The sequence below is a fragment of the Scyliorhinus torazame genome, chromosome 2 (genome assembly GCF_047496885.1).
Source record: "Scyliorhinus torazame isolate Kashiwa2021f chromosome 2, sScyTor2.1, whole genome shotgun sequence".
In the NCBI taxonomy this organism is placed as follows: Eukaryota; Metazoa; Chordata; class Chondrichthyes; order Carcharhiniformes; family Scyliorhinidae; genus Scyliorhinus; species Scyliorhinus torazame.
In genome coordinates this window covers 28,784,577-28,812,506 of record NC_092708.1, presented here as the reverse complement: position 1 = coordinate 28,812,506, position 27,930 = coordinate 28,784,577, and the positions used below count along the sequence as shown (strand labels likewise).

Genomic DNA, 27,930 nt, shown 5'->3' with positions numbered 1-27,930 from the left:
GAATCATAGAATCATAGAGTTTACAGCGCAGAAGGAGGCCATTCAGCCCATCGAGTCTGCACCAGCTCTTGGAGAGAGCACCCGACCCAAGCCCATACCTCCACCCTAGCCCCGTAACCCCAGCTAACCATTTTTGGACACTGAGGCCAATTTAGCATCGGCAATCTATCTAACCTGCACATCTTTGGACTGTGGAAGGAATCCGGAGCACCCGGAGGAAACACTGGGAGAATATGCAAACTCCACACTGTCACCCAAGGCTGGAATTGAACCCGGGTCGCTGGTGCGATGAGGCAGCAGTGCTGACCACCGTGCTGCCCAAGACATTGAATAAATGTACATCTTTGACCACCAAATGTTCTTTAGCTCAGTGGCTGATTACGCTACTGTGGGATATTTTGCGATGTTAGGGGCAATACAAGTTGTCGTTAGAAAGTGGTACTTCAAAGAAAATGTGATGCAAAATGCCTCTCTTTTGTAGGACCCAGACAATTACGTCAAGTTACATCTTGATTCTCCGAGTCAATTGTTCAGTTTTGATCTTCAGTACGGAAACGTGAAAACGAAATGCCTTCAAAACACCAGTGAAATGGAAGCATTCAGCATAGTGCTGTACAACGAGGGTGAAATACTGCATTGCAAACTGGTCAGTGAGTCAGGTCTTTCAACACTGCGATAGATTAACCCAGCCGGGTAAACGTTGTTGAAACTGGGCTTTGGCCCCTCCATTATTGGGTGTCTCAGTTCACACTTTCTCTCTTTTTCCAAACGGCTTCAATGGCCGTTTTCTGAGGGCGGGAATTAAGGCTTGTCTGGAGGGTGGGTGGGGCGTTATGCTACCATCTGTGCATCGCTTATTAACTGTGAACCTCTACATCTTTAAAATTGGCCAGGGCAGGTGGAAAGCAGGAGCCCAGGACGGGGCAGGGAAATGTTCATGTTATTAAAATTTCATTGCAGGGCAGCACGGTGGCGCAGTGGGTTAGCCCTGCTGCCTCACGGCGCCGAGGTCCCAGGTTCGATCCCAGCTCTGGGTCACTGTCCGTGTGGAGTTTGCACATTCTCCCCGTGTTTGCGTGGGTTTCGCCCCCACAACCCAAATATGTGCAGGGTAGGTGGATTGGACATGCTAAATTGCCCCTTAATTGGAAAAAATTAATTGGGTACACTAAATGTATTTTTTTTTTTTTATTTCATTGCTGGGGCATAGATTTGCTGTCAATTGAATAAAACGCCTTTCACGCTGCCAGGCCGGAGATGTTCAGCTTTCACGCCCTCGTGAAAACTTCCAAACCTTAGAAGGCGAGCACTTAATGAGCTGATTAATGGCCTAAATGCGCCCCATTAACCATGTAGGCAATTTCACCTTCCTGCCCTTCTCCCGCTCCCCTCCCACATTATGTAAATCGGCAGGGTCGGGAACAGAGATTGTTAAGGCTGAGATCAGTGGCACATTCTTCATCACCCACCAATCCTGGCCATGTATATAAACATGGCCCCGGTCGCTGTGACTCGGGAACCTCACCGGGAAATCCGGCAATTAGCCATCTCACCACTGGGGGGAGTTACTGGACTATGGTGACTTTACCTTGACCTTACTAGACCAACAAATCTCTTTATCCTCTCCAGGCCCTTGTCGTCCTTCCTGAATTGTGTTTCTCAGAATTGGACACAACACACCAGCTGACGTCTAATCAATGTTTTGTGAAGATAATACCTTATCTGTTTTGCAGTCGATTCCTTTCATTCACCTCTCGCCTCAGATATCTGTCACAAACTTGATTATATTTCCACCGTGTTGGTGTCCCTCTGGACTTTCTCCCCGGAATTACCTTTGATTCCATCTCCCTGCTCCCATTACTATCATTGAATTTGAGCAGCCTTACTCTATGTCCGACACTATGGGCGGGATTCCCTGGCCTCCCCACCCGGTGTGTTTCTCAGTGGCGAGAGGCAGTCCTGTGCTGGCCAGCGGCTGAAATTTCCAGTGCCGCCTTTGTCAATGGGATTTCCAATTAAATCCAACGAAAGCCGCCGTGAAACCCACGGTGGGAGTGCGCCACCTGCAGGAGCCGGAGATCACGCCGACGTGAACAGTCGGAGGATCCCGCCCCCGTTATGGCGGTCCAGCACCAGGACTGCGGAACACCCTCCGTCTCCTGCGACCTACGATCTTTTAAACTCCTCCGCATTTCGTAACCACGACATCCTGGTTTACTTCATCTCACCTTCTCAGTCTTGTGGGTGTTCCGTGCCATTAACTGTTGCCCTTCAAAGGAATAACGTTTTGAATGGGTTGGGTTTGCCCTGCGCCACATTAACTTAATAATAATAATCACATATTGTCACAAGTAGGCTTCAATGAAGTTACTGTGAAAAGCCCCTAGTATCAACATTTAATCCATTTGGAAGAAATTCCCTTGTCTTTAGTTTTAAATGAGCATTCGCCAAATTCAGTGGAGCCCCACTCCCCCCACATTGGATTACGTTTTCACAGAATTTACAGTGCAGAAGGAGGCCATTCGGCCCATCCAGTCTGCACCGGCCCTTGGAGAGAGCACCCTACCCAGGCCTACACCTCCACCCTATCCCCGTAACCCAGCAACCCCACCCAAACTTTTGGGACACTTAAGGGCAATTTATCATGGCCAATCCACCTAACCTGCACGTCTTTGGACTGTGGGAGGAAACCGGAGCACCCGGAGGAAACCCACGCACACACGGGGAGAACGTGCAGACTCCGCGCAGACAGTGACCCAAGCCGGGAATCGAACCGACAACCCTGGAGCTGTGAAGCAACTGTGCTAACCACTGTGCTACCGTGCTGCCCACTTTTATTTTATTCTTTTATGGGATGTGGGTTTCGCTGGGCTGGGCCAGCATTCGTTGCCCATCCCTAATTGCACTTGAACTGAGTGGCTTGCTCGGCTGCTTCAGAGGGTGCTTATCATAGATTATCATAGAATTTACAGTGCAGAAGGAGGCCATTCGGCCCATCGAGTCTGCACCGACTCTTGGAAAGAGCACCCTACCCAAAGTCAACACCTCCACCCAACACTAAGGCAATTTTGGACACTAAGGGCAATTTATCATGGCCAATCCACCTAACCTGCACATCTTTGGACTGTGGGAGGAAACCGGAGCACCCGGAGGAAACCCACGCACACACGGGGAGAATGTGCAGACTCCGCACAGACAGTGACCCAAGCCAGAATCGAACCTGGGACCCTGGAGCTGTGAAGCAATTGTGCTATCCACAATGCTACCGTGCTGCCCCTTAAAAGCCGATCACATCGCTGTGGATCTGGAGTCACATGTAGGCCAGACCAGGTAAGCACGGCAGATTTCCTTCTCTAAAGGGCATTTGTGAACCAGCTGGGGTTTTACGACAATGGACCATGGTTTCATGGTCAACGTTAAGAAATTTTTTTATTGAATTCAAATTTCACCCTCTGCTACGGCAGGGTTTGAACCAGAACATCGCACTTGGTCTCTGGAATACAGGACTGTTATATGCTAATGTCACACATAACCACTCGCCCTAACCCACTCGCCCTAACAGACTCCCGAGAAGGGAAAATGATGTTGGGAATCAATAATGCCACATCCTGCAGCACCAGCAGGTCACAGGTTCGAATCCAACCAAGAGACATAATCCATGCTGATGCTCTGGTGCAGGACTGAGGGAGTCAGGAGTATTGACTTTTGAAAGAGAACGTTAAACCGAGATTATGTCTTCTCGATTTGGATGTGAAGCATCCCACGGCATTATTTCAAATAACGGCGGGGGAGTCCTCCCTCGTGCCTCGCCCAATGTTTATCCCTCAACCTATGCCACACAAACAGACTATCGGGTCATTGTCACACTGCTGTTTATGGGATCTTGCTATGCATAGATTCACTGTCACGCTTCCAATATCGCAACACTCTCCACCCTTCAACAAGTGTGTCATTGAATGTAAAAGCGCTTTGAGAGGTCCTGAGCTTGCGAAAGGTACCGTAACAATCAGAGTCGTCCTTCACCTCTTCCTAAACGCCCACTGAATTTGTGCTATCTTTGTGTTCAGCTGGAGGATGAAAAGTTGAAACCGCAGAAGGGAAAAGCCACAGTGAGGTAGGACATTGGCCACTTTAATTCCTCGATCGTCTCCTTGTCAGAAAACTTGTTTCTTCTGGCTCCCGCTGACTGCCTGACTCCTGTCCACAGAATCGTAAATGCCTATTCCGAAGATATGAACGTCACCCTGGGAGAGTTGAAATTCGGAACGGTCAACAAGAACCTGGGCAGCTCCGAGTATGCGATAATGGATAGAGGACAGTAAGTGGAGGTTTGTCTCGGAAATACTTTGTCATGATGTGTGCCTGAGGTTCCATGGGGCGGGGTTCTCTAATAACGGGGCCATGTCCCCACGCCGGCGTGAAAAGCGGCGCCAACCACTCCGGCGTCAACGGTCCCCGATAAGAGGGAATGCGCCCCTTCCTATGGGGATAGGTTGGTGCCGGAGTGGTCCTCGCAGCTCCAGCCGGCGCGGAACGGCCTGCGCGAGTTCGCGCAAGCGCAAAACGGCCGGCGTATTTCTGCGCATGAATGGAACGGCCAGTGTATTTCCGCGCATGCGTGGGGGTTCCCTTCTCCGCGCCGGCCCTGGGGCAATATGGCGGACCCTACAGGGGCCCTGCGTGGGGTAGAGTAGGCCCCCTCGGAAGCAGACCGCCAATCTGTAGGCCTCAATCGCGGGACAGGCCACCGTAGTGGCCCCCTCCCGGGGTCGGTTCCCCCCGCCCCCTCACCCCCCCCCCCCCCCCCCCCCCCCCCTCCAGGACGGTCCCCCCACACTCACCTTCCAGGTCCCGCCGTGTGCCGGAGAATGGGGAAGCTGGCATCAGGGCGGCTCGGCGCGATTCTCGCGCCCCCCCTGGGGATTCTCCACCGGGTCGGAGAATCCCGGCTGTTTGAACTGAATGCCGTATGAAGTTCTCCTCGCTCTCTCTATACACATTGTGGGTATTTTAGTGTTGTGGGCATGGTAACAGGTGAGCAATCCAGTCCCACCCAAGCCTCCAAAAACTCTGCATTCCTCCTGTTCTGATCTCTCACATATTCCTGATTTTTACCATTTACGGGGAACAAGTGTGGTGCAATACTCTCCATTTACCTGGACGAGTGCAGCTCAAACAACACTCGAAGTTCAATGCCATGCAGGACAAAGCAGCCCCGTGTGATTGACACCCCGTCCACCATCTTAAACATTCATCCCCTCCGTCATTGGCGCACATAGCAGCCGTGTGTACTATTTACAAGATGGCCATTTCTCTAGAAAGGTGAAGACCGAGGGGTCACCTGATAGATATGTTTTAAAATGAAAGTGTTTAATTAGGCAACAAAGAGAAAATGTTCAACTTTTTAAGGAGACTAAAACTAATGGCCATTGTCATAGTATCCATTCATGTATATAATGAGATGCAAACAGGCACTGATTGACACATAGGATAACCAATGAACACACACGACACAGAACAACCAATCACCAGACAGGACACCACCAATATAAAGCCCACAGGGCATTAAGACTCTCTCTCTCTCACAGGACACAGCTACTGAGATAGTTAGAGTGCACAAGCCAGTGAGCACCATCTCCATGTGGCAGAGATCTAGTCTGGCCAAGCCAGTAGGAGGTTATCAATTAGATTAATAGAGTGTCAACCCAAAGCAGATTATGTACAGCAATCAGCAAGTTCAATAAAACCGTGTTGGACCATCTCCTGTGTCAGTAGCCTGTTTCTAGTTTCACTGCATCCAGTTGCAGTCAACGTTGAACCAACTCACATAACACATCATGGTACCAGGGAGCTATTAATTCTAACAAACTTACCTCGAGTGAATCAGCATTGACCAGCAAGCAGCCATCCAGCGGCATGGAAAGGATCCAGCCTCCTCCGCAACTCCGGCAACCTCGGCGCCAACTGGAAAGTCTTCAAACAGAAGTTCCTCCTGTATATCGAGGCCTCCGACCTCGAGGCAGCATCGGATGCCAGAAAGATCGCGCTGTTCCTGTTGACTGTGGGGGATCAAGCCATCCACATCTATAACTCGCTCACGTTTGCCGATGGCGAAGACAAGACGAAGTTCAAGACAGTTCTGCTGAAATTCGACAGCCACTGCAAAATTGAGGTGAATGAGAGCTTTGAACGGTACATCTTCCAGCAGAGGCTTCAGGGTAAGGATGGACCTTTTCAGTCCTTCTTGACGCATCTCCGCATCCTAGCGCAGTCATGTAATTATGACTCGACGGCTGATTCCATGACCCGGGCTGAGATCGTTTTCGGGGTCCAGTCCGACTCCCTGCGGGAGCAGCTCCTCAAAATCAAACAGTTGACCCTCTCCATCGCCATCGAAACGTGCGTTGTCCATGAGCATGCCAAAAATCGTTACTCCCACATCAGGGTGGCAGAAACTGCAAAACTGGCCTCCCACGAGGCAGAAAGGGTGCAGGCCATCGGAAAAATGCAAGGCCTGAGCATCGAGGAGAGTGGCCGTTTTGCACGCTTTTCCCGGGTCCCTACGCATGCGCGCCACGACCGGATGGACGATGAGGCCGAAGACCCTAATGCGTATGTGTGAACGTTGGCCGACCGCACTGCGCATGCACGAAGGCGCACAGAACACGTTGACGTCAGCGTCATGACGTGTCCAAATTGTGGCTCCGCCCATTTAAAGCGGCAATGTCCAGCCAAAGGAGGGTGATGTCTACAGTGTGGAAAGCCTGGGCATTACGCGGCCTTCTGCCGGTCCGCTCCACCAAGCAACAGTCAGCGATCCCAGCTGCAGCGCAGACGTGTCTGCTGCGTACAACAATGCATGCAGGATTCTGATCCAGACAGCCCAACGGACCCCGATGCTGACTGCCTCGAGTCTCCATATCGGGTGGGCATCATCACCACACGTGAGCTGGTCTCCACCGCGCCTGCAAACAGCCTTTCAACCCTGAGTGTGGATCCTGACGACGAGTGGTGTGCTGTCATCACGGCCAACCAGTGTCGCATCCGATTCAAATTGGACACTGGCGCGTCTGCAAACCTCATATCACAGTCGGACCTCTACAGCATCCGAGACCAACCTAGCATTCTTCCACCTGCCTGCCAGCTCCTTGACTACAATGGCAATGCCATAGCTGCCAGTGGATTGTGTCAGCTAGGTGTATCTCACAAGGCAATCAAGGCAACATTAAGATTCGAGATCGTCCGGCCTGACAAGGCATCCCTGCTCGGTGCTCGTGCATGCAAACTCCTAAATCTGGTCCAGCGAGTCCATGCCATGTCCTCGACACCGGCGACGGCCTCGCCCAATGTGAATCTCCAGGCTGAGATAGACGACATTCTCACACAATACCACAGTGTGTTTGATGGGATGGGCACCCTCCCATATCGCTACAAGATATTGCTCAAGCCGAATGCCACCCCAGTCATCCATGCACCACGCCGGGTGCTGGCTCCCCTCAAGGATCGTCTGAAAACGCAGCTCCAAGACCAGGGCACCATCTCAAAGGTCACGGAACCCACAGACTGGGTCAGCTCCATGGTCTGCGTCAAGAAACGCTCTGGCGAACTCTGCATTTGCATCGATCCCAAAGACCTGAATCGCAACATAATGCGAGAGCACTACCCGAACCCAAAGCGTGAAGAATTAACCTGTGAGGTGGCTCATGCCAAACTCTTTCCCAAGCTGAACGCCTCCTGCGGTTTCTGGCAGATACAGCTGGACGAGTCCAGTCGGAAGCTGTGCACTTTAAACACTCCTTTTGGCAGGTATTGCCGCAACCGCATGCCTTCTGGTATCCTCTCAGCTTCCGAAGTATTTCATCACATAATGGAGCAAATGATGGAGGGCATCGAGGGGGTGCGAGTCTATTTGGGTGACGTGATCACCTGGTCCACGACGCCCGAGGATCACATTGCTCGCCTCAGATAGGTTTTCCAGAGGATTCATGAAAATGGCCTCCAACTCAACAGGGCCAAATGCTCATTTGGTCGGTCCGCTACCAAGTTTCTGGGTGACCACATTTCACAGCAAGGTGTGCAACCTGACACTGACAAGGTGCTGGCAATCAATGCCATGAAGACCCCAGAGGACAAAAAGGTGGTCCTCCGTTTCCTTGGGATGGTAAATTTTCTCGGAAAATTCATTCCCAACATGGCATCTCACACCACAGCCCTCCGGCATCTCGTTAAAAAGTCGACAGAGTTCCAGTGGCTTCCCGCACATCAAGCGGAGTGGCTTGAGCTGAAGGCGAAGCTCACCACAGCCCCAGTACTGGCGTTCTTTGACCCAACCAAGGATCCCAAGATATCCACAGACGCAAGCCAGGATGGCATTGGGGCGATGCTCCTCCAGCGAGACGACTCCTCGTCCTGGGCTCCAGTGGCATATGCATCCAGGGCCATGACTCCGACCGAACAACGGTATGCCCAGATCGAAAAGGAATGCCTGGGTCTCCTGACAGGAATAGTCAAGTTTCATGACTACGTATATGGTCTGTCAAAGTTCACAGTGGAAACAGACCACAGGCCTTTAGTCCACATAATCCAGAAGGATTTAAATGACATGACACCTCGGCTGCAGCGAATTCTTCTTCGGCTCCGCCGATATGACTTCGAACTCGTCTACACACCGGGTAAGGAGCTGATCGTCGCGGATGCCCTATCCCGATCCACCACCATGCCGTGTGAACAGGGCGACTTCATTCACCACATCGAGGCACAGGTACAGTTGTGTGCCAGCAACCTCCCAGCCACTGATGAACGAGTTGTCCAAATACGCGAAGAAACTGCCAAAGATCCTCTACTGCAGCGCGTGATGCAACACCTCGCCCATGGCGGGCAAAAGGGGAGTGCCCCCAGTTCTTCAACGTTAAGGACGAGTTAACGGTTGTTGAGGGGATCCTTCCTAAACTAGATAGAATCGTCATTCCCCAAAGCATGCAAACCATGGTGCTCAGACTGATCCATGAGGGTTACCTTGGGGTTGTGAAATGTTGACGTGGAGCTCGGCAGGCCTGGCATCAGCCAGGACATTGCCAACACGGTCCTCAACTGCACAACATGCCAGAAATTTCAACCAGCTCAGCCCAAGGAAACGCTGCAACAGCACGAGATCGGGACTTCTCCGTGGTCCAAGGTGGGGATAGACCTCTTTCACGCAAATGGGCGTGATTACGTGCTCTTGGTCGACTACCTCTCCAGCTACCCGGAAGTGGTGAAACTGTAGGACCTCACGTCCAAGTCAGTCATCAAAGCCTGCACGGGATATCACTCACAGTAATGAGTGACAACGGTCCATGTTTCTCCAGCCAAGAGTGGTCCGACTTCGCACGATCCTACCACTTCAGGCATATCACATTCAGTCCCCACTACCCGCAATCAAACGGGAAGGACGAAAAAGGGGTCCATATTGTCAAGCGGTTGCTGTGTAAGGCTGCAGACTCCACCTCGGATTTCAACCTGGTGCTTTTGGCATACAGGGCAACCCCTCTGTCGACTGGTTTGTCTCCGGCGCAGCTGCTCATGAACCGCAACCTGAGGACGACTGTTCCAGCCATCCATGTTCCAGACCTTGACCACCTCACGGTGCTGCAGAAAGTGCAGCGATCCAGGGACCAGCAGACGATCACGTATGATGCTCATGCCACGGATCTGCCTGCGCTGGCTCCAGAAGATGTTGTTCGCATCCAGTTGCCTGAGGGAGGCTGGTCAGCCCCAGCTGTTGTCGTCAGGCAGGCTGCCCCCAGGTCTTTCATTGTTCAACTGGCTGATGGCTCCATTCTACGGCGCAACAGGAGGGCGCTGCGCAAAGTTGCCTGCCCACCACCTGACCGCACTTCTCCGCATGTCATCATGCCGCCTCAGGACATCTCGCACCACGTGGCCACCGATCTGGCAGCGATCCCGCCTGTCCACGAGGCCACCGAAATGGCAGCAATCCCACCTGTCCAGGTGCCGGCGTCCCCCCTCCACCTCTGAGGCGATCGACAAGAATTTGTCGCCCGCCACAAAGACTGAATCTATAGAATTAAATCTTGTAAATTTTGTTCAGTTTGCTCTGTATCTGCACGATAGACACCTTCCCATGTACATATGTTCATTCATTCACCGCTTGTACATAATCATGCATGTATATACTGCCACGTTCCAAAATTTATTTTAAAAGGAGATGTCATAATATCCACTCATGTATATAATGAGATGCAGACAGGCAGTGGTTGACACACAGGATAACCAATGAACACACACGACACAGAACAACCAATCACCAGACAGGACACCACCACTAGAAATCCCACAGGGCATTAAGACTCTCTCTCTCACAGGACACAGCTACTGAGATAGTTAGAGTGCACTAGCCAGTGAGCACCTTCTCCATGTGGTAGAGAGCTAGTCTGGTCAAGCCAGTAGGAGGTTATCAGTTAGATTAATAGAGTGTCAACCCACAGCAGACTATGTACAGCAATCAGGAAGTTCAATGAAACAGTGTTGAACCATCTCCTGTGTCGGAAGCCTGTTTCTAGTTTCACTGCATCCAGTTGCAGTCAACGTTGAACCAACTCACATAATACATCAGCCATACATAACATAGTCATTAATAAATCCAATAAGAAACTCAGGTAAAACATCTGTACCCAGACAGCAGTTAGAATAGGGTGGCACGGTAGCACAGTGGGTAGCACTGTTGCTTCACAGCGGCAGGAACCTCGGTTCGATTCCCGTCTTGGGTCACTGTCCGTGCGTAGTCTGCACGTTCTCCCCGTGTCAGTGTGGATCTCCTCCGGGTGCTCCAGTTTCCTCCCACAAGTCCCGAAAGACGTGCTTTTAGATGAATTGGACATTCTGTATTCTCCCTCAGTGTACCCGAACAGGAGTGTGTCTACTAGTGAATTTTCACACTAACTTCATTGCAGCGTTAATGTAAGCCTACTTGTGACACTAAGAAAGATTATTATTATGTTGAAATCGCTACCAGGGGAGATGTGCATGTCACGAGCAAGGTCAATATTTGTTACGCATCACTAATAATAATCATCACTTATTGTCACAAGTAGGCTTCAATGAAGTTACTGTGAAAAGCCCCTAGTCGCCACATTCCGGCGCCTATTCGGGGAGGCTGATACGGGAATTGAACCCGTGCTGCTGGTCTTGTTCTGCATTACAGGCCAACTGTTTAGCCCACCGTGCTAAACCAGCCCCTTGCTCTTGAACTGAATGGTTTGCTGGGCCATTGTAGAGGGCAATTAAGGATCAATCACATTGCTGTGGATCTGGAGTCGCATGTAGGCCAGACCAGGTAAGAACGACAGATTTCCTCCCCTGAAGGACATGAGTGAACCAGTTGGGTTTTCAGAACAATCGTTGATGATTCTTATTGGTGGACATCGCTGTCTAAGCCAGCATTCATTGCCCATCCCTAATTGCCCTTCAGAACATGGCGGTGATCTGCTTTCATGAAACCTTGCAATCCATGTAGTGTAGGTACACCCACAATGCTGTTAGAGAGGGACTTTGCCCTAGCGACAGTGAAGCAACAGCGAGCCAGGAAGGTGTTCCAAATCCTGTGTGTGTGGCTTGGAGGAGAACGTGCAGGTGGTGGGGTTCCCATGCATCTGCTGCCCTTGTCCTTCAAGATGGTCGAGGTCATGGGCTTGGAAGGTGGTGTCCAAGGAGCATGGCTGCTCGATTGCATCTTCACCATTACTGAGACTAACTTTCAATTCCAAATTTATCAATTGAATGTAAATTCTTCCAGCTGCCAAGGTGGGATTTGAACCCATGTCCCCCGAGCAATAGCCTGGGCCTCTGGACATTACCACTGTGCCACCTTCTGCCCTAATGTTTTGGCAATACCGGAGCATCTGAGGGGAAGTTGGATCGGTATATGAGAGAGGAATAGATGGGCTTGTTGATAGGGTGGGACAAGGTTGATATAAAGACAACCATAGACCAACATCAAGCTGCGCGCTTGATTCACACCCCATCCACAAACATTCACTGCCTCCACCACCGACACGCAAAGCAGCCGTGTGTACACCATCTACAAGATGCACTGCAGCAACTCACCAAGCCTTTTAGGCCGTGTCTTCCAAATCCACAACCGCTACCAAGTTGAAGGACAGGGGTAGCGGATAGATGGGGACACCGCCATTGGACGGTGCCCTCCAAGTCATTCACCACCCCCGACTTGGAAATGCATCGCCGTTCCTTCACTGTCGCTGGGGCAAAATCCTGGAACTTCCTCCCTAACAGCACGGTGGGGGTACCTGCACCACATAGACTGCAGCGGTTCAAGAAGGCTACTCACCACCACCTTCTCAAGGGCAATTAGGGATGGTTAATAAATGCTGTCATAGTCAGCCACGCCCGATCCCATGAATGAAATAAAATAACAGAACCATTGGGTCTGGTTCAGTGCTGGTCACTCATTGCGACAGGTTGTCACGGGGCCGGGACTGGGTCCAGTCACAATTTAAATACATAGTCCTTGATGGATCCCAGGATTTTGTAAACCTTCGGGAGAGACCCCAATTTTCAAAGCATGGATGGAGAGAGGGAATGGGAAACCCTCTCAGCTCCAATTAACCATTCCAATGAGCTCCTGGAGAAGCCCGTGAAGGGACTGGGGAGGACAGAACTGCAATTTTCAGATGAGAATTCAGCAAACACAAACAGTCTGGTTCAGGTCGGTGCACATTATCCAGGGGCTGGTTCAGCACAGGGCTAAATCGCTGGCTTTCAAAGCAGCGCGGTTCAATTCCCGTACCAGCCTCCCCGAACAGGCGCCGGAATGTGGCGACTAGGGGCTTTTCACAGTAACTTCGTTTGAAGCCTACTTGTGACAATAAGCGATTTTCATTTCATTTTCATTTTCCAGCTATCAGGCTCACAGTTGAGGTGAATGCAAAGTGAAGTTTTCCCAATTCAGGGGCAATTTAGCGTGGCCAATCCACCTACCCTGCACATCTTTGGGTTGTGGGGGTGAGACCCACGCAGACACGGGAGAATGTGCAAACGCCACGCGGACAGGGCTGGGGTCGAACCCGGGCCCTTGGCGCCATGAAGCAGCAGTGCTAACCACTGCGCCACCGTGCAGCCTCTCAAAAGTTTTTTTTTAACACATTGGAAATTATCCAGTGGGGCACCTTGCTCCATCCAGCTTGTGCGCATTACCCACGAGTTGATTGTTTGGACACCGCCTTAAGCTTCCATGCTGCTGGGTCGCTGCTTGCTCTCCTTGGCAAGGCAGCAGCAGGCCTCAATGTGGCTGCTGTCAGCCTTTTCCACTGGCATCAGGCAGGCAGCTCAGCTCCTGCCTCCTGGAGATGCTCACTGGCACTGATTTCAAAATAGCGCTTTGTGAGCGATGTAGTTGAGGTTCTAGGTCAGGACGCGGGATTTATCCGGGTATTCGGCTCCCAACTTTGCTTCAGAAGCCCGGCCCGTTGTAACTTCATACTGCACTCTGAGGGAGCCGAGCAAACCAATCGGTTGTAAACGTTCGCCCAGTGCCATCTTCCCGAAGCAACTGATAAGCAATAAGTGTGGTGCAGGGACAAACACTCAGCCATTAATAATTATAGGTCGGCCTTAGCCCAGTTGGTAGAACTCTTGTTTCTGAGTGAGGCTGGGGTTTTAAATACCCAATTCCAGAGGTGTGAGCTCATAATTCAAGCTGGCAATCCCAGTGCAGTACTGAGAAGTGTGCTGCGATGTCAGAGTTGTCGTTTTGCAAATGAAGCATTAAACTGAGCATAAAACTTTGCAGATGAAGCATTAAACAGTCTGCCCGCTGAGATATCACAGCATTGGACGATATGAAAAAGAACCAGGCATTTCTCCCCCAGTGTCACATCCGAAGTTTAAGCATCAACCAACATCTTTAAATTAGATTATCTGGTCGTGTGTCTGTGGGAGCTTGCTGTGCACAAATTAGCTGACGTGTTTCCATATAACAACAATACCTTTCGGAAAATGCTCTGCCAGCTATGAAGTGTTTTGGGACATCCTGAAAGGCGACTGTGGCTGAAATTCTCCGGTCGTTGGGATTTCTGTTCCCAACGGGAAAGCGATGGGAAGAGAGAATCCCGCCGCCAGCAAACGGCGCCTCGCCGAGAACCATGTGGCTGGAGGACCGGAGAATCCAGCCCTCTGTAAACGCAGAATCTTTCCTTTCGAGTTTACAATACAATATTTTTACCCACATCCTGGCGATTTACCTCCATCATGCAGCGAGAGGGATGTGATTGGTCCTCCTTTTCCCCCAGTGACTGCAACATTCTGGACTAAGATGCAAGGTGCAAATGCATTCAAGGTGACCGTTTGACAAAGCCCCATGTGGTCCCCCCGGTGCTGTGCAGGAGCCTAGAAGCAGGGCAAAGATAAATAAGACCATAAGACATAGGAGCGGAAGTAAGGCCATTCGGCCCATCGAGTCCACTCCACCATTCAATCATGGCTGATTTCAACTCCATTTACCCGCTCTCTCTCCATAGCCCTTAATCCCTCGAGAAATCAAGAATTTATCAACTTCTGTCTTAAAGACACTCAACGTCCCGGCCTCCACCGCCCTCTGTGGCAATGAATTCCACAGACCCACCACTCTCTGGCTGAAGAAATTTCTCCTCATCTCTGTTCTAAAGTGACTCCCTTTTATTCTAAGGCTGTGCCCCCGGGTCCTAGTCTCCCCTGCTAATGGAAACAAGTTCCCTACATCCACCCTATCTAAGCTATTCATTATCTTGTAAGTTTCTATTAGATCTCCCCTCAACCTCCTAAACGCCAATGAATATAATCCCAGGATCCTCAGACGTTCATCGTATGTTAGGCCTACCATTCCTGGGATCATCCGTGTGACTCTCCGCTGGACCCGCTCCAGTGCCAGTATGTCCTTCCTGAGGTGTGGGGCCCAAAATTGCTCACAGTATTCTAAATGGGGCCTAACTAATGCTTTATAAAGCTTCAGAAGTACATCCCTGCTTTTATATTCCAAGCCTCTTGAGATGAATGACAACATTGCATTTTCTTTCTTAATTACGGACTCAACCTGCAAGTTTACCTTTAGAGAATCCTGGACTAGGACTCCCAAGTCCCTTTGCACTTCAGCATTATGAATTTTGTCACCGTTTAGAAAATAGTCCATGCCTCTATTCTTTTTTCCAAAGTGCAAGACCTCGCACTTGCCCACGTTGAATTTCATCAGCCATTTCTTGGACCATTCTCCTAAACTGTCTAAATCTTTCTGCAGCCTCCCCACCTCCTCCATACTATCTGCCCCTCCACCTATCTTTGTATCATCGGCAAACGTAGCCAGAATGCCCCCAGTCCCGTCATCTAGATCGTTAATATATAAAGAGAACAGCTGTGGCCCCAACACTGAACCCTGCGGGACACCACTCGTCACCGGTTGCCATTCTGAAAAAGAACCTTTTATCCCAACTCTCTGCCTGACAGCCAATCGTCAATCCATGTTAGTACCTTGCCTCGAATACCATGGGCCCTTATTTTACTCAGCAGTGAGGCACCTTATCAAAGGCCTTTTGGATGTCAAGATAGATAACATCCATTGGCTCTCCTTGGTCTAACCTATTTGTTATCTCTTCAAAGAACTCTAACAGGTTTGTCAGGCACGACCTCCCCTTACTAAATCCATGCTGACTTGTCCTAATCCGACCCTGCACTTCCAAGAATTTAGAAATCTCATCCTTAACAATGGATTCTAGAATCTTGCCAACAACCGAGGTTAGGCTAATTGGCCTATAATTTTCCATCTTTTTTCCTTGTTCCCTTCTTGAACAGGGGGGTTACAACAGCGATTTTCCAATCCTCTGGGACTTTCCCTGACTCCAGTGACTTTTGAAAGATCATAACTAACGCCTCCACTATTTCTTCAGCTATCTCCTTTAGAACTCTAGGATGTAGCCCATCTGGGCCCGGAGATTTATCAATTTTCAGACCTCTTAGTTTCTCTAGCACTTTCTCCTTTGTGAATATTCTATTTCTCCATATTCAACTCTGCCCCCTGACTCCCCGGAATTGTTGGGATATTACTCATGTCTTCTACTGGGAAGACTGACGCAAAGTATTTAGTTAGTTCCTCAGCTATTTCCTTGTCTCCCATCACTAGATTACCAGCGTCATTTTGGAGCGGCCCAATGTCAACTTTTGCCTCCCGTTTGTTTTTAATGTATTTAAAGAAACTTTTACTATCATTCCTAATGTTACTGGCTAGCCTACCTTCATATTTGATCGTCCCTTTCCTTATTTCTCTCTTTGTTATCCTCTGTTTGTTTTTGTAGCCTTCCCAATCTTCTGACTTCCCACTACTCTTTGCCACATTATAGGCTTTCTCTTTTGCTTTGATGCATTCCCTAACTTCCTTTGTCAGCCATGGCTGCCTAATCCCCCCTCTGATAACCTTTCTTTTCTTTGGGATGAACCTCTGTACTGTGTCCTCAATTACTCCCAGAAACTCCTGCCATTGCTGTTCTACTGTCTTTACCACTAGGCTCTGCTCCCAGTCGATTTTCGTCAGTTCCTCCCTCATGCCCCTGTAGTTACCTTTATTTAACTGTAACACCTTTACATCTGATTCTACCTTCTTTCTTTCAAATTGGAGATTGAATTCTACCATATTATGATCACTGCCTCCTAAGTGCTCCCTTACTTTAAGGTGTTAATAGCCTTGACTACTGACCCGTCAGCAACCTCTTATCCCACTGTTTGGAGCGTTAATCTCGATGGTCTGTCATGTCTGTTAAGGATCTTTATCCGGAAGTTGTCCAGTGGATTGCACCATAAGATATAGAACCAGAATTAGGCCACTCGGCCCATCGAGTCTGTTCCGCCATTCAATCTTGGCTGATATTTTTCTCATCCCCATTCTCCTGCCTTCTCTGCATAACCCCTGATCCCCTTATTTATCAAGAAGCTAGCTATCTCTGTCTTAAAGACACTCAGAGATTTGGCCTCCACAGCCTTCTGTGGCAAAGAGTTCCACAGATTCACCACCCGCTGGCTGAAGAAATTCCTCCTCATCTCTGTTTTAAAGGATCGTCCCTTCAGTCTGAGATGGTGTCCTCTGGTTCTACTTTATCCTACAAGTGGAAACATCCTCTCTACGTCCACTCTATCCAGGCCTCGCAGTATCCTGCAAGTTTCAATAATATCCCCCCCTCATCCTTCTAAGCTACAACGAGTACAGACCCAGAGTCCTCAACCATTCCTCATACGACAAGCTCTTCATTCCAGGGATCATTCTTGTGAACCTCCTCTGGACCCTTTCCAAGACCAGCACATCCTTCCTTAGATACGGGGCCCAAAACTGCTCACAATACTCCAAATGGGGCCTGACCAGAGCTTTAGACAGCCTCAGAAGTACATCCCTGGTCTTGTATTCAAGTCCTCTTGACATGAATACTTGGCTTTAGTCTGATGGGAATTCCAATGTGTGCCCGATCTCCATCAGAACCTTGAATGGGATGGCAACTCGACGGATACAACAGACGTTAGCTCTTCTCTGTGCCACACTTGAGAGCGTTTTTGGAGAGTTAACAGGAATGAAAATCGCCCTCCTCTCCCCTGACTATTTCTGTCTTTCAAACAGGTACAAAGCAATGTGCAACGTGGGTACAACAAAGTATGCCGTGGATGTGGGCTTGATAGACTTTGGAGCAGCATACACCATCATCCTGTATAAAAAGGTAGGTGTGAAAATTTCCAATATTCAACAGACAGCTGAATCCGGGGCCATGGGGAAAGAGCAGAGGCTGGGAGATACACTGGTTACTTCATTCAAAGAGCTAGCACAGGGACACAGGGACGAATGTCTTCTTTCTGTGCCGTGATACTCCACAATCAAGCGAACATTTTGCCAAAGATTGCTTCCTGAATTAATGCAAGTTTGAGAAAAATCTTTGAATGATGCCTGTTTAGGCAAAAGAGCTGGAATTTAATATTTACAGAATATCAGATTTGGCGATTTTTAAAATTTCTTTCACGGGTTCTGGGTGTCGTTGGCGGTGGGTCAGCCGCCTTCTTGAACCGCTGCAGTCCATGTGGGGTAGGTACACCCACAGTGCTGTTAGGTTAGGGAGGAAATTCCAGGATTTTGACCTAATGAAGTGACTATTTTCCAGTCACACTGGTGAGTGACTTGGGGGGGAACTTCCAGGTGGTGGGGTTCCCAGGCATTTGCTCCTCTTGTCCTTCTAGACGGTAGAGATCGTGGGTTTGGAAGGAGCTGTTGAAGGAGCCTTGCTGAGTTGCTGCAGTGCATCTTGTAGACGGTGCACACGGCAGCCGCTGTGTGCCGGTGGTGAAGGGAATGGGTGTAGGGGTGGTGGGTGGGGTGCCAATTAAACAGGCCACCAAGCCGTCATTGATGGCGGGGCTCAACATCATTGGGGGCGGGGCTCGACATCATTGGGGGTGGGGCTCAACATCATTGGGGGTGGGGCTCGACATCATTGGGGGTGGGGCTCAACATCATTGGGGGCGGGGCCCCAGCAAAGAGGGAGAGCGTGGGGTCCCCATAAGTTTAAGTCCACCTCTACCTGCAGTGATGTCCTGGAGCTGTGATGATTGACCTCCAACAATCACAACCATCTTCCTTTGTGCCAGGTAACCCCTTGAGTCCAGTGTTGCTAGGGCGTTTTGATGCCATACTCGGTCAAATGTTGCCTTGCTATCAAGGGCAGTCACTCTCACCTCACCTCTGGAGTTCAGCTCTTTTGTCCATTTTTGAACCAAGGCCATAATGAGGTCAGAAGCTTACTGACCCTGGAGAGACCCAAACTGAGTGTCCGGGAGCGAGTTATGTCTGAGTAAGTGCTGCTTGATTGCACTGTTAACTTCCATCACTTTACTGATGATCGAGAGTAGACGGATAGGGCGGTAATTAGCCGGGTTAGATTGGTCCTGTTTTTTGTCTACAGGACATATTTGGGCAATTTTCCACAATGTCGAGTAGCTGCCAGCGCAGTAGCTGGAACAACTTGGCTAGGAAGCAGCAGGTTCTGCTGCACAAGTTCTCAGGACTATTGCCGGAGTATTGTCAGGCTCCGTAGCCTTTGCAGCATCCCAGTGCTTTCAGCCGTTTCTTGATATCGCATAGATATCAGTCTTCAACGAATTCGATCCCCTCCATGATGCTGGGGACCTCCAGGGGAGACCAAGATATACCATCCGCTCGGCACTTCTGGCTGAAGATTGTTGCGAATGCCTCAGCCTTGTCTCTTGCACTGATGTGCTGGGCTCCTCCATCATTGAAGATGGGAATATTTGTGGAGCCTCCTCCTCCAGTGAGTTGGTTGATTAGTTGTTAGCTGAAGTAGGGTGCTCTTTCCAAGGGCCGGTGCAGACTCGATGGGCCGAACGGCCTCCTTCTGCACCGTAAACTCTATGATTGCATCCTGCAGATCCTTTAATTAAAGTGTATGTATTTCAACTTCAATAAGATAAAAAAAATACGCTGAGAAAAAGTTTGGTGATGACTTCAGTGACTGCTTTCTAAAAGGTTCTAGAAGGTTCTTGATGGATCTTCCGTCTAAATTCCTGTTGGTGAGGTTCGCTGAAGTTGGTCTCATTTATAATCACCGCTGGCGTCCGTGCCTGCATGCCAAGCTCTAGAACATTCTCCCTACACCTCGGCCTATCTCTCCTCCAATAAGGCACTCCTTAAAACTCTTTGCTCAAGGCTTCAATTATCTGACCCAATATCTCTGAATGTGACTTGGTTACTTTGTTTTGTAATGCTCCTGTTTTGTTACGTTAAAGTCTTAGAAATGTAAGTTGTTGTTGTCCTGAGCACCGCTATGGGCCCCCTGTACGTTGCCGCGATATCGCTGGTGTTGCGGAAACATTGACTTCTCCCCCCGTTGGGTTTTGATTGATTCCCTTCAGCCCGGAGATGCCAGCTTGAAGGTTTGGAAAACCGAAGACATCAAAGCGAACGTCCTGCACATCGCGTGGCAAATTCCGCAGTACGTCCTGATGTCTGCTGGCGAGGTTATGTTCTCCATAACTGGAGTGGAGTTCTCCTACTCACAGGTACGGCATCGTTCAGGAGCCTGTCTCATCTTGCTTTGTCTTCACTGACAGAAAGTTGACCTGAAATGAGAACGTAAAAATGATTGTCAAAGTTACGAGGTGATTTAAAAAAATTTTAAAAACGGGGTCCCCTCAATTTGCGCTCCCGACATCCCAGAGCACACGTGACACGTCAACAATGGAGTTGTTGACTAATCATCACATTCAATCTCTTGACTGGTGAGGTGAGGGGACTCCAACAGTAGAATTCTCTGGAAATCAGAGGTTGAAAGACAACTATTCCTTCCAATCAGTCATAGAGTTAAGGAGACACAAAAGGAAACCATTGTGCCCAGCAAGTCCATGCTAGCTCCCCAGACAGTCCTGTTCCCCCATTGTCGCCCTTCACGTGTATTTCCCTCAACTGCCCATCCAATTTCCTTTTGAAATCATTCATCGTCTGTCTCCACTTCCTCCACCCTCACTGTGTAAAAATGTCCTTCCTCACAATCCCCCCCGGCATCTCTGGACCAAACCCTTAAACCTGTCTCCCTTGCCTCTTGTAGCATCACCCAATGGGAACAGTGCCTCTTTGTCTTGTGCAGTACACAACACATAGCCCGTCATGCCTCATATTGCTGCCAGATTGTATAATTCTAATAAGGGATTGTCAACATATTAGAGCCCTTCCTTAATAATAACAATAATCTTTATTACTGTCACAAATAAGCTTACATTAACACTTCAGTGAAGTTACTGTGAAAATCCCCAGGCGCCATATACCGGCGCCTGTTCGGGTACACTGAGGGAGAATTCAGAATGTCCAATTCACTTAACAAGCACGTCTTTTGGGACTTGTGGGAGGAAACCTGTGCAGACACGGGGAGAACGTGCAAACTCCGCATAGACAGTCACCCAAGCCGGGAATTGAACCCAGGCCCTTGGCGCTGTGAAGCAATAGTGCTAACCACTGTGCCACCGTGTCGCCCCATAGAGAGTGTAGAGTATTCGGAATGTCCTTTTGCAAAGGAGCAAATATTGCCCTCCTTGCTGCTGTTGCCCTCTTCAGCTTGCTCCCAGCCCCCCCCCCCCCCCTCCCCCCCCCCCCCCCCCCCCCGAGATCCTTCGGTATGAGGGATAGGGGGGAGGGTTTCTTGTTTTATCATAGAATTTACAGTGCAGAAGGAGGCCATTCGGCCCATCGAGTCTGCACCGGCTCTTGGAAAGAGCACCCTACCCAAGGTCCACACCTCCACCCTATCCCCATAACCCAGTAACCCCACCCAACACTAAGGGCAATTTTGGACACTATGGGCAATTTATCAAGGCCAATCCACCTAGCCTGCACATCTTTGGGCTGTGGGAGGAAACCGGAGCCCCCAAAATTGTTGAGCTCCATTGTCAGCTCCTCGCAACATCGCTGCATTTGGAGACCCAATTGGCCAACGTGTGAAAATTCGCTTCTCACCCGAGTTCCCGAGCAGCGCTTGACTTGAGCCTACTGTTCCCACAGACCCAGTTTGGAAAGTCCGAGACATTCCACTTCACCTCCCTGCACCCTATTGGAAAACTCGGATCACAACCACAAACAGCGAGGAAGGAATCCCACAGCATTTTCGACAACCCCCATTTAATTATCATAGCATCATAGACTGATTATGGCACAGAAGGAGGCCTTTCAGCCCGCTGAATCCATGCCAGTTCTCTCTGTAAGAGCGACTCAGTTCCTCCCACTTGCCTGCCTTTTCCCCCTAACCCTGAAAACGATTTATCTTCAGGTGATCATCCAGCTCCATTTTGAAAGCTGCAATGGGATCTGCCACTGCCGCACTCTCGGACTACATTCCAGGTGCTAACCACTTGAAAAAATTGTGTTCTCAGCTTGTCATTGGTTCTTTAACCAACCACCTTCAACCGGTGTCCTGTGGTTCTCGGTCCATCCACTATTGGAAACACTTTGTCCCTGTACTCCATCCACATCCCTCATGATTTTGAATACCTCTATCAAATCTCCTCTCAACCTTCTCTTCTCAAGCAGAAGTTCATAGAATCCGAACAGTGCAGAAGCAGGCCATTCCGCCCATCGGGTCTGTGCCGACCCTCTGAAAGAGCACCCTACCGAGGCACACTCCCCCGCCCTAACACCATAACTCCACCTAACCTGCTCATCTTTGGACACTAAGGGTCAACTTAGCACGGCCAACCCATCTAACCCGCACATCTTTGGACTGTGGGAGGAAACCGGAGCACCCGGAGGAAACCCACGCACGCACGGGGAGAACGTGCAGGCTCCGCGCAGACAGTCACCCAAGGCCGGAATTGAACCCGGTCCCTGGCGCTGTAAAGCAGCAGTGCTAATCACTGTGCTACCGTGCCACCCCAGATCCTTCAATATGTCCACGTAACTGACGCACCTCTTCCCCAGAACCAATCGGGTCAATCTTTTCTGCACCGTCTCCAAAGCCTTCACATGCCTTGTTTCTTGACCGAATCTCGCCCAATGCGAACAGTTTGCTTGGATCGTTTGCGTCAGATTCGCCTCATCACCGTAAAAGGTTTGATTTGAGCAAATTGGATTTTTCCAAAATGCTACCTTGCTGACATATTTTAACTTGCCGCCAACGGTGCGTTTTCTGCTTTGCTTTACCTGGGTGGCTTGATTCGGAGTGTTGAACAAAGAACAAGAAGCTTTGTTAACAGACAAAACTAATTTATTAACACTACTAAATAAGATTTGTACGTATTCCTAAAGTATAAAGTTACTACATTGAACTATGCTATCTCTAACTGCAGAACTCTCGAATACACAACTGTATTTATGCCTGAACAGCTTATACCCAGAATCCCAGAAGTCACACAATATTTATATGACTGTTCTGTGGTTCCCTCTAGTGGTAAGAAGCAGACAGTAACTTGTTAACTCTTTACATGCCAGTCAATATACATATCATGACAAACTGGAGCACCCCCTGGTGTTCATCTCTTGTGCTACTGTCAATTGGATTCCTCTGACTTTGGGTGGTCATGGGTGTAGGGACGTGTGCAGCGGCGCACAGCTCCCCCGATGATGGACGGTCACTGCTTGAGGCAGCAGCGATTAAGACCTCACTGCTCTCAGCAGACCTGACTTTCTGTCTCGGCTATACCAGCACACTCCAGCAGAGGCTGCAGGGAAAATACCACCAAACCCACCCAGCAAAAATGAGTGGGGGGGGGGGGGGAAAGTACGTTAAGCAGACGCTGGGGGTCAGCTGAAAATCCGAGATCAAGAGATCTTTCTTCTGTTAGGCAACTGTAGAGAGATAGATAATTGATGCGTTGAAAATTCATTATAGTGGCAAATGTGATTAAGATACAAATAAAACAAGTAATCATAGTTCATGACATAGTCACAGACAATCAAGTAAAAATTAAGTACAAGATAATTAAGGCGGCACAGTGGTTAGCACTGCTGCCTCACGGCACCGAGGACCCGGGTTCGTCCCAGCCCCGGGTCACTGTCCGTGTGGTGTTTGCACATTCTCCCCGCGTCGGCGTGGGTCTCACCCCCACAACCCAAAGATGTGCAGGGTAGGTGGATTGGCCATGCTAAATTGCTCCTTAATTGGGAAAAAAAGAATTGGGTACTTTAAACTTTCTTAAAAAAAATATATAAGATAATAAAAGCTTTGCACAATTCTGAACATTTAACGATGCAGATAGTTACAATACATTGCAGAATGCAGGTCTCATTAAGAATAAAGATGAAAGGTCTCCTCCATCCTGCATTTTATATTAAAGTCTATGGATCATGTGTTGTCGGGTTGTGTTCAATAAATTTCATAGATTTCATAGAATTTACAGTGCAGAAGGAGGCCATTCGGCCCATCGAGTCTGCACCGGCTCTTGGAAAGAGCACCCTACCCAAGGTCCACACCTCCACCCTATCCGCATTACCCAGCAACCCCACCCAACACTATGGGCAATTTTGGACACTAAGGGCAATTTTGGACACTGAGGGCAATTTATCATGGCTAATCCACCTAACCTGGATTGTTAACGGGCAGCACGGTAGCATTGTGGCTAGCACAATTGCTTCACAGCTCCAGGGTCCCAGGTTCGATTCCCGGCTTGGCTCACTGTCTGTGCGGAGTCTGCACATTCTCCCCGTGTGTGCGTGGGTTTCCTCCGGGTGCTCCGGTTTCCTCCCACAATCCAAAGATGTGCGGGTTAGGTGGATTGGCCCTGATAAATTGCCCTTAGTGTCCAAAATTGCCCTTAGTGTTGGGTGGGGTTACTGGGTTATGGAGATTAGGTGGGGATAGGGTGGAGGTGTGGACCTTGGGTAGGATGCTCTTTCCAAGAGCCGGTGCAGACTCGATGGGCCGAATGGCCTCCTTCTGCACTGTAAATTTTATGTAATCCATGTTTACATACAATTACTGAGATTTATAAAGTAGGGGGTTGGGCTGTTTCGTAATCTATCCATTTTACCTGTGGAATGGTGATTTTTCTCCTTAATTCCATCGCACAGATATACGTCCGTATGGGTGTGAGAAAAGATAGCGGCAATCCCACGATAGTGGTATCAAGGAATATAATAATAATCGCTTATTGTCACAAGTAGGCTTTAATGAAGTTACTGTGAAAAGCCCCTAGTCGCCACATTCCGGCGCCTGTTCGGGGAGGCCAGTACGGGAATTGAACCAGCGCTGCTGGCCTTGTTCTGCATTGCAAGCCAGCTGTTTAGCCCACTGTGCTAAACCCTCAGTCTTAAACGATTGCCCCCTTGTCCTGAGATCTAGATTCCCCAGCCAGAAGAAATAACCTCTCGGTCTCGACCTTGTCAAACCCATTCTTGAATGTCTCGGTTGGAGGGGGGGTGGCATTCGACGCCTGTAATGTTTAAATCCCCATTTCCATTACTTTGTACGACAAGTTGCTGTACAGCCGTCAAGGCCTGATTTAGGCCGTGTGGCAAACAAGGCCGTGTAGGGCCCTGTCCAAGCCTCCAAGCTCATGAACTCCGAACAAGGACAAGGCGACAAACAGGAATATATCTGTAATAACAATAATCTTTATTAGTGTCACAAGTAGGCTTACATTAACACTGCAATGAAGTTAATGTGAAAATTCCCTAGTCTCCACACTCCGGCGCCTGTTCGTGGACATAGAGGGTGGCACGGTAGCACAGTGGTTAGCACTGTTGCTTCACACTGGCAGGGTCCCAGGTTCCCGGCTTGGGTCACTGTCTGTGCGGAGTCTGCACGTTTTCCCCATGTCTGTGTGGGTTTCCTCCGGGCGCTCCGTGTTCCTCCCACAAGTCTGCATCCCCGAACAGGCACCGGAGTGTGGCGACTCGGGGATTTTCACAGGAACTTCATTGTTAATGTAAGCCCACTTGTGACAATAAAAATTATTATTATTAGAATTCAGAATGTCCAATTCACCCAAAAGCACGTCTTTTCGAGACTTGCGGTCGAAAACCGGAGCGCCCGGAGGAAACCCACGCAGACACGGGGAGAAGGAGCAGACTCCCCACAGACAGTGACCCAAGCAGGGAATCGAACCTGGGACCCTGGCTCTGTCCTCCTCACAGCTTACTTGGACAGTGCCAACCACTGTGTTACCGAGCCGCCCATATAAATCGAGCTGTGTTCCCTGGGCTGCACACACTTGTGCTGTGATAGATCAAGGGCTGCATTTAGCAGACAGGCGGGCGGTCCCTCCCCCCCCCCCCCTGTTCTGAATTAGCCTAGGCAAGGGCCAGGTTTCTGCTGTGAGAATCGCAGTTCCCCCCCATCTCCATAAGATGGAGCCCTATATCAGGACAAAAATATTCCATGAATCACAGGCATCACCAGACGACATAAGCCATGATGTGGAGATGCCGGCGTTGGACTGGGGTTCACCTGAGGAAGGAGCTGCGCTCCGAAAGCTAGTGATTTGAAACAGAACTGTTGGACTTTAACCGGGTGTCGTAAGACTTCTTACTAGACGAGCAAAGACTGAGGAAGGTCTTTAGCCCGTCATCTAACTTCACGATCGTCTCACGCCACAATGGTGGCGGTGGGAAAGAGAAAAGAGGGAACCGTGGCTCAGTTAGCCTGGCATCAGTAGTAGTCTATTATAAGGGATGTGGTAACAGGCCACTTCGAAAATCGCAAGAGGACTAAACAGAATCAACATGGAATTCTGAAAGAGTTCATTTATAAAAAAGGTTGTAACTAGAAGTGCAGCTGAAAGGAGGCTAGTGTATCCTTGGATTTTCAATAAGTAGCAATGGGAGGTATTGGTAACGACTCTGGACTAGTCAGTAATCCAGAGGCCCAGATAATTCTCCAGGTGCACACAATCAATTAATAAAATTGACGGCTCGGTGGCACAGTGGTTAGCACTGCTGCCTCACAGCTCCAGGGCCCTGGGTTCAAATCCAGCCTCGGGCGACTGTCTGTGCGGAGTCTGCACGTTCTCCCCGTGTCTGCGTGGGTTTCTTCCGGGTGCTCCGGATTCCTCCCCCAGTCCAAAGATGTGCAGGTTAGGTGGATTGGCCACGCAAATTGCCCCTTAGTGTCCAAAAAGGTTCGGTCGGGGCTACTCAGTTACAGGGATAGGGTGGAGGCGTGGGCTTTCCAAGGGCCGGTGCAGTCTCAATGGGCCGAATGGCCTCCTTCTGCACTGTAAATTCTATGATTCAATGAAAACACGGTCTGGAAGATATAGCCACTATTCGTGATCGTGACCGTGACAGCCATCGCCGATCGTCATAGTAACCTCCCTGTCAGGGAAAGGAAATCTGCCACCTTTACCGGGTCTGGCCGACAAGTGACTCCAGATCCACAGCAATGCGGTTGACTCCTGCCTGCCCCCTGCAGTGGCCAAGCAAGCCACTCCGTTCAAGCGCAATTCGGGGTGGACCACAAATGCTGGCCTTGCCCACATCCGATGAAGGAAGAAAAGATGTCACACAAGAGTTTGTTCGATTGTTCGTGGGTTTGGGGCTGATTATAAAGGCATGGAGAGAGGATTGGTTAGCCAACAGAAAGAGGTGAGCAGAGATCAATGGGGCATTTTCAAGATGGCATCTTACACCTCTGCTATTTACAATCCAGGTAGATGGCCTAGAGGAAGGGACTGAGTGAATTGTGTGCAAGTTTGCTGTTGATACAAAGTTAGGTGGGAATGTAAGCTGTGGGGGCAGCACGGTAGCGCAGTGGTTAGCATTGCTGCCTGCGGCGCTGAGGACTCGTGTTCGAATCCCGGTCCGTATGGAGTTTGTAGATTCTCCCCGTGACTGCGTGGGTTTCACCCCCACAACCCTAAAGATGTGCAGGGTAGGTGGATTGGCCACGCTAAATTGCCCTTTAATTGAAAAAATGAATTGGGTACTCTAAATTTATTTTTAAAAAGGAAATGTAAGCTGTGAGGAGGACATAAAGAGGCTGCAAAGAGATATAGGTGGGTTGAGTGATTAGACAAGAAGCAGATGGAATACAATGTGGGGACGCAGGGGATTACTCGCTTTGATAACGAGGATAGAAAATCTTTAAATGGTCAGAAACCTCAAATGTTTATGTGCAGAGAGATTTTGGTGCCCTGGTACAAAGAACACAGAAAGTTAGCGTGCAGGTACAGCAAGCAATTAGGCGGGCAAATGATATGTTGACCTTTATCAGAAAATGATTGGAGTAGAGGAATAAAGATGCCTTGTTACAATTACATAGGCTGTGAAATGGATCCAAGCTAGATGCTGAAATGCAAAACAAGACACAATTCTTGGCAGAATTCACAGGATGCAGCCTCACGGATCTTTGCCTTCTAACCACCAGTATCCCAGCTGACTCTCCTTATACTCTCTTAAGCGAAAACAATGAACAAGTGGGC

The 27,930-nt window shown here is 49.5% G+C and overlaps 1 protein-coding gene across 2 annotated transcripts in view; it reads left to right on the top strand.

The window, feature by feature from the left end:
- slc15a2 (solute carrier family 15 member 2) overlaps positions 1–27,930 on the top strand; it is a 133,511-nt gene that overhangs the window by 93,042 nt on the left and 12,539 nt on the right. For both annotated transcript variants that reach the window (XM_072469987.1, XM_072469994.1), the window contains 5 exons: positions 482–646; positions 4,068–4,114; positions 4,208–4,318; positions 17,645–17,741; positions 19,942–20,088. In XM_072469987.1, the coding sequence (XP_072326088.1) occupies positions 482–646; positions 4,068–4,114; positions 4,208–4,318; positions 17,645–17,741; positions 19,942–20,088 (567 nt within the window). The remainder of the gene's footprint in view (positions 1–481; positions 647–4,067; positions 4,115–4,207; positions 4,319–17,644; positions 17,742–19,941; positions 20,089–27,930) is intronic.